Source organism: Eimeria maxima, genomic scaffold (assembly GCF_000499605.1).
Source record: "Eimeria maxima Weybridge genomic scaffold, Emw_scaff856, whole genome shotgun sequence".
Classification (NCBI taxonomy): Eukaryota; Apicomplexa; class Conoidasida; order Eucoccidiorida; family Eimeriidae; genus Eimeria; species Eimeria maxima.
The window spans coordinates 388-7500 of record NW_013566815.1 but is presented as its reverse complement, the minus strand read 5'-3'; the positions used below and the strand labels follow the sequence as shown (position 1 = coordinate 7500).

Genomic DNA, 7113 nt, shown 5'->3' with positions numbered 1-7113 from the left:
GAGGCCTTCTCTCCACCGCGCTGCATGCGCTTGCTGCTGCTGTTCCTGCTGCAGCAGTTGCTGCAGCAGCACCACCAGCAGCAATAACTGCTGCATCTATACCACCAGCTGCAGCCGCAGCAACAGCTGCAGCAGCAACAGCAGCAGGGGCCGAGGATGGGGGCCTGCAACTGAGACTGCAGAGGTATAAACATACGGCAGCAGCAGCAGCAGCTGCTGCAGCAGCAGCAATCGAGCAGGAGCAGTGCCAGAGCCACAGCCTACTCCATCATAAGGATCAGTAACACAGCAGCAGCAAGAGCAGCAGCAGGAGCAGCAGCAGGAGCAGCAGCAGGAGCAGACAGATCAGCTGCCTCGAGGCAGGCTCTTTAGGGCCCCATGCACAGCAGCATCACGATTGCTGCAGCTTAGACGCTGCAGCAGTGGCAGAGGCAACGCGGGAGCAGCAGCAGCGGCGGCAGCAGCAGCAGCAGCAGCAGCATGGACACTCCAGCGGACGCAGCAGCTGTCGCAGCAGCAGCAACAACAGCAGCAGACGCAGCAGCAGCAGCAGCAGCAGCAGCAGATCAGCGACCCCCTTTGCCTTTTGCTCACGAGGAGATTCCCTTCACATGGAACGGAATGCCTGTGGCTGCTGCTTCTGCAGCAGCAGCAACAGCAGCAACAGCAGGGGCTGCAGCAGGTACTCCTGTTGCTGCAGGAGGTTTGCCAGCAGGTCTGGAGCAGCAGCAGCAGCAGCCTCAGGGAGAATGTGCTCCATTTTTCATGCAGCAGGAGCAGCAGCAGCAACAGCCGGATGATCAGCAGCAGCTGCAGCAGCAGCAGCAGCTACAACAGCCGCATGAGCAGCAGCAGCAACCGCAGTACTCCTCTTGTCAAGATAATATTCTTCAGCAGCAGCAGCAGCAGCAGCTTCCCTTTGATGGGGGACAAGCAGCAGCACAAACATCAGAGGCAGCAGCAGCTTTTGCTGCCCCTGGTGCTGTTGCTCAACCGGCTGCTGCTGCACCTGCAGCGGCAGGAGCAGCAGCAGGAGCAGCAGCAGCTGCTGCTCCAGCAGCGAGCAGCGGAAGAGGGGGACCAATTGGCGTAGGTTTGCGAAGCGGCAGCGGCGGCGGCAGCAGCAGCAGCCGCAACAGCAGCAAGCCTGCTGCACGTCTTGCTGCTGCATTAAGGAAGCTAGGTGTAGTAACAGGAGATAATGCTGCTGCTGCTGCTGCTGAGCTGCAGCAGCAGCTAAACTCGGGGGGTCGCTCCCTAAGGAGAGCAGCAAAAGGGGAAGGATATTTTAGGCGGATACAAGGAGGCATGCTGCTGCCTCCTGCTGCAGGTGCTGCTGCTGCTCCTGTTGCTGCTGCAGGTGCTGCTGCTGCTGGTGGTCCTGCTGCTGCTGGGGCTACGAGTACACTCAGCAGCAGCGCTGTCAGCAGTGATGGCAATTCAGAGGAAGCAAAGGCTGCAGCAGCAGCAGCTGCTGCTGCTGCTCCTATTGCTGGAACTGCGGGCAAGAAGAAAACGCCCACGACCGGCAGCAGCAGCAGCAGCAGCAGCAGCCAGCGTAGACGCAACCAGAAGGCTCGCGCTGCTGCTGCTGCTGCAGGAGAGGGACCAATAGAATGTGGCGTATGGGTAGAAGAGCTGACAGCAGCAGCAGCAGCTGCTGCAGGATACACGCCTCAGCCACAGCAGCAGCAGCAGCAGCAGCCGCAGCAGCAGCAAGGTAGTGGGGTGTACAGAGTTCGGTGTATAGGCAGCGCCGACCTTTCACTGGATGTCGATTCTGCTGCTGCTGCTGCTGCAGCAGCAGCAGCAGCAGGGGAGGTTGCTGTGTGTCTTGAAGCATGTTTAAAGATAGCGCAGCAGCAGCAGCAGCAGTTTCAGCAGCAGCAGCAGCAGCTCGCCGTTGCAGCAAGTGCAGTGCAGCCCCTGCAGCAGCAGCAGCAGCAGCAGTCGCAAGAGCAGGACTCACAGGGCAGCAACAGCAGCAGCATCACGAATAATGCTGCTGCGCAGCTGCAGCAGCAGCAGTTCTTGCTGCAGCAGCAGCAGCAGAAGCTGCAGCAGCAGCGCCAGGAGGGAGTGTATAGGATTTGGCGTGTCTCGGAGATTGCTGCGCTGCTGCACCCGCAGCAGCACCTACCTGCAGCAGCAGCAGCAGCAGCAGATTCCCTTCAGTTCTCCACTCAAGGTTCAACAGATGCTGCATCACTGCAGCAGCAGCAGCAGCAACGAAAGGCGCAGAAGGCAGCAGCTGCTGCAGGATTGCCGGGCTTGCTGCCCTCAACTGCAGCAGCAGTAGCAGCAACAGCAGCAGCAGCAGCAGCAGCAGCAGTCCCAAAGGGTCCTGTGAGGAACGCTCTTGGTAGATGGGAGTCTCGCAACAAGCTTGTCCCTGCTGCTGCTGCTGCTGCTGCAGCAGCAACTGCTGCTGCTGCTGCTGCTCCAGCTGCAGCAGTACCTGCTGATTCACCCCCACGATTGGCTTTAAGTCCTGCTGCTGCTGCTGCCGCTGCTGCTGCTGCTGTGCTGCTGCCGTCAAATAACCCAGGGTCTAGGCCCCCAGGTATGAGTGCAAGTTCGAGGCGGCGGCGACTAGCAAAGGCGCGTGCTGCAGCAGAAGCAGCAGCAGCAGCTGCTGCTGCAGCAGAAGCAGCAGGGCTCGACCCAGATACAGCAGCAGCAGCAGATGCTGCAGCATGGCAAGAGCAGCAGCAGCAGCAACATTTGCTGCTAATAGATACAGCAACGGCTTCATCTCCTAGCTGCTCATGGGGGAGTGAAGCAGACAGTGCTGCTGCGCTGCTGCTGCTGCCGCAGCAGCCAGTAGGTGCAGCAGCAGCAGCAGCAGCACGGGCTGCAGCACTAGCTGAGGCTTGTCAGCAGCAATCTGCTACCTGGGCAGCAGCAGAAGAAGCAGCAGCAGCAGATGTACAACGCCGCATAGATAGGGAAAAAAGAATAATGGAGGTGGTTTGCGGCACCCCTGCTGCTGCTGCTGCTGCTGCTGCTGTTAAGGATGCTGCTGCTTCTGCTGCTGCTGGTGTAAAGCAGGAGGGAAAGGATGAGAAGAGCGAGCCAAGTTTTACCAGCACCAGCAGCAGCAGCAGGCGCACCAGCAGCAGCAGCAGCATGTGTGACTTGAAGCCCCCATCTGCTGCAGCAGCGGCAGCAGCAGCTGCTGCTGCAGGAGACAACTGTCTCCTTGTGCTAGGAGGGGGACAGGCACAGTCTCTTACGCTGCTGCCTGATGGGCAGATTAAGCGATCAGATGCAGCAGAAGATACAGCAGCAGATGCAGCAGATGCAGCAGATGCAGCAGATGCAGCAGCAGCAGATGCAGCAGATGCAGCAGCAGCAGCAGACGGTTTAGAGGCAGCATTAGAGCCTTTTTTCTCTGCAGCAGAGAAAAGGAGACAAAAAGGAGACAGTGATCCCTTTGGTTATATACAGAGGGCATTAGATATGCTGCAGCACAGTAGAGGAGACACTCCTGCAGCAGCAGCAGCAGCAGCAGCAACAGCAGAAGCAGCAGCAGCACAATACACAGAATGGCTACTAAGCAAAGGCAATGCTGCTGCTCTTGATGCCCTCGCATCGAGTCTTACTTGGCTATCTAAGGATGCAGGCAAGCCCCTTGCTGCTGCTGCTGCTGCTGCTGCAGCTGCAGCTGCTGCTTCTGCTAGCCAGCATCAGCAGAAACAATCTGACGAGGGGGTGCATAGGGAAGACGAAGAAGGCAGCAGCAGCAGCAGCAGCGACAGCAGCAGCAGCAAAACCTCTGCTGCTCTAAACCGTCTTGGCACATCCTCCCATGACTCTAGCAGCAGCAGCAGCAACAGCAGCAGCAGCATCGGCAGCAGCAGCGGGATATCTGCAGCAGATTGGGCCCCTGTGCTCAAGAGGCAGAAGGAGAAGGTGGAGAGTTTATCAGCAGCAGCAGACGAAGTGCTGCAGCAGCTGCAGCAGCTGCAGCAGCAATTCCCTTGGGCAGCAACATTAAATTGCTGCTTCTTCTCTGGGTCTCCTCAAGCAGCAGCAGGAGGACTTGCTAAGCAGCTGCAGCGCCGTTTGCTGCAGCTAGGTGTATTAGCTGATGCAGAAACACCTGCTGCTGCTGCTGCTGCTGCTGCTGCTGCTCCAGGTCCTGCTGCTGGTGCTGCTGTTCAAGGGTTTGCAGCAGCACCTGCAGCAGGAAACAGCAGCAACACGGCAGCCGCCGTCTTGCCGCATGCGCAGGCTATCGATACAACTGCAGCGGCAGCTGCAGCACCAACAGCAGCAGCAGCAGCAGCAGCAGCAGCTGCTGCTGTTGCTGCTGCTGCAAATGGCCGTCAGGGGAACAATTCTAGCAGCAAGAAGTCTTCGGGTGCACCAACAGCAGCAGCACCAAATACAGCAGCAGCAAATGCAGCAGCAGCAGCTGCAGCAGGGGGATCTTCAAGGAGCGTTAGGAGACCGCCGCCTGGCAACCGCAGCACGAGCACTGCAGCAGCAGCAACAGCAGCAGCTACTGCTGCTACTACTGCTGCTGCTGCTGCTGCTTCGCCTGTTCCTTCATTTGCTTCGGGCAGCAGCGACCAAAGACAGCTGCCGCATATGTCTGGTATACAAGAGGAAGACAACCAGCTGCAGCAGCTGCAGCAGCAGCAGCAACAGCAGCAGCAGCAACAGCATGGCCTGCTGCTGCAAGGAGAGTCTCCCTCAAGGCACATGGGGTACGCTGCTGCTGTTGGGCTTCCATCTGCTGCTTCGCCTACCTTGCAGCAGCAGCAGCAGCAACAACAACACAAGGGGGGGCCGCAGCAGCAGCAACAGCCGCCGCAGCAACAGCAGCAGGTACAGTTGCTGCACAGACAGCAGCAGCTCCCAGGACAGCTGCCAGCATCGGGTTTGCAGCAGCAGCAGCAGCCACAGCAGCAGCAACAGCAACCACCACCACCACAACAACAGCAGCAGCAACAGCAGCCACAGCAACCACAGCCGCAGCATCAGCAGCTGCTGCTAAACCCCAAAGCAGCAGCAGCAGCAGGCGGTGCTGCTGCAGTAGGAGGAGGAAGCGAAATGTTCTCCCCTCCATCTCAGCAGCAGCAACAGCAGCAACACCTCCAGCCGCAGCACCTGCAGCCGCAGCACCTGCAGCAGCAGCACATGCAGCCGCAGCAGCACATGCAGCAGCCGAACCTGCAGCAGCAGCAGCTGATGCCTCATCATGGGTATGTATACGGTCCTCAGCAGCCCCTGCTGCAGCAGCAGCAACAGCAGCAACTGCAGCAGGATGCGGTCTTTGGGCGCATGCACGTGGGTCTTCCCTACTCGGAGGAACAGCAGCAGCAGCTGCTCCAGCAGCAATTCCACCAACAGCAGCAGCAACAACAGCAGCAGCAGCAGAGAGTGCCGCAGCAGCCGCATGCAACTCTGCAGCGCCAAATGGTGGTGCCATATGGCATGCAGCAGCAGCAGCAGCAAGATTTGCTGCTGATGCACCACGTGCAGCCACAGCAAATTCCCCTGCAACAGCAGCAGATGCCTCTGCAGCAGCAGCAGCAGCAACCGTGTCTGGTGCCCCAGCAGCAAGCACTGCAAGACCCTCGCTACAGGGTGCCTGTACAGCAGCAGCAGCAGCAGCAGCTCATGCTGCAGCAGCAGGGAAGCATGATGTGCATGCAGCAGCAGCCGCAGCAGCAGCATATGCTTGAGCAGACGCTGCAGCAGCAACCCTACATGCTAACTGGGGGGCCTGTGGGGCCCCCGCACCCTTCACAGCAGCAGCAGCAGCAGCTAATGCTGCTGCTGCCAGGGCAGCACCAAGACCCAGCAGCAGTAGTAGCAGCAGCAGAAGCTAAGCCTGGTTCGAGTATGCACAGGCCAACTGCTGCAGCAGCGGCAAGCAGCAGTGACTATGTGGGTAGCCCTGCTGCTGCTGCTGCTGCTGCTGGTTCTATCAGCTCAGGCAGCAGCAACAGCAGCAGCAGTGCCAGCGAGCAGCGCAAGCGAGAGAGGAGCTCGAGGCCCTCTAAGAGCCGGCCTGCCAAGACACAGCAGCAACAGCAGCAGCAACAGCAGCAACAGCAGCAGCAGCCTGCTCCAGCAGCAGCAGCAGCAGCAGCAGGAGCAGCAGGAGCAGCAGCAGCAGCAGCGTGGGAGACAGACAAGAACGCCTTAAAGAGACGCAGAGGGCGAAGCTTCAATGGGAAAAATGATATTAGCAGCAGCAACAGCAGCAGCAACAGCAACAGTATTTGCAGCAGCAGTAGCGTAGGCAGCAGCAGCAACAGCATCAGCAGCAGTAGCAGCAGCAGCAATAGCAGCGGCAGCAGCAGCATATCTGCTGCAGCTCAGTTGGCAAAGGCAGCAGCAGCAGCAGCAGATGGAATAGGCGGCCCAGGAGTGCCTTTGCCTCCTGCTGCAGCAGCAGCAGCAGCAGCAGCAGGTGCAGCAACAGCAGCAGCTGCTGTTGCTGCAGCATTTGAATCTTCTTCTGCCCCTCTTGCTGGCAGCAGAGAGAGTCTAAGCGATGCGTCACCTGTAGAGACACCCGAGATGTGGGGCCATTTTGCTGCTTAATGCATGCAATTATGCATGCACCTGCGGGTCTTGCTGCCCCTGCTGCTGCGGCTGCTGCTGCTTTTGCTGCTGCTGCAGTAACTGCAGCAGCAACTACTGCTGCGGCGGCGATAGCCGCCTAAAACGTTTGGCTGCAGCAACAGCTGCCTTAAGAAAACAACAGCACATATAAGGCAGCAGCAGCTGCTGCAGCAGGAACAGCTGCTGCTGCATGCATGCACTGTTCCCCGCTTATGGGCGGCTGCAGCACCTGCTGCTGCAGCAGGAACAGTTGTTGCTGCTGCAGCACCTGCTAGAATAGCTTTTGCAGCAAAAAAAGCTGCAGGAGCGCATATGCTGCAGCAGCAAATGCTGCAGGAGCACATATGCTGCAGCAGCAGCACATATGCTACAACAGCAGCAGCAGCAGCAGCAGCAAATGCTGCAGCAGCTGCTGCTGCTGCAGCAAAGGCGTTTAATTGAGGAAGGTATCTTTTTTTGTTTTAAATGCCGCTCAATTCTATTAAATTAATACACCAATGAGAGAGCAGCAGCAGCAGCAGCTGCTGC

At 58.6% G+C, this 7113-nt stretch overlaps 1 protein-coding gene across 1 annotated transcript; it reads left to right on the top strand.

Annotated features, from left to right (window-relative positions):
- Nucleotides 1-480: 480 nt before the first annotated feature.
- EMWEY_00044470 (hypothetical protein, conserved) lies at nt 481-6564 on the top strand (the record flags this gene model as incomplete). The annotated part of the gene is made up of 1 exon (XM_013482934.1): nt 481-6564. The coding sequence occupies one exon, from the start codon at nt 481-483 to the stop codon at nt 6562-6564; it is 6084 nt and encodes a 2027-aa protein (XP_013338388.1).
- Nucleotides 6565-7113: the final 549 nt, after the last annotated feature.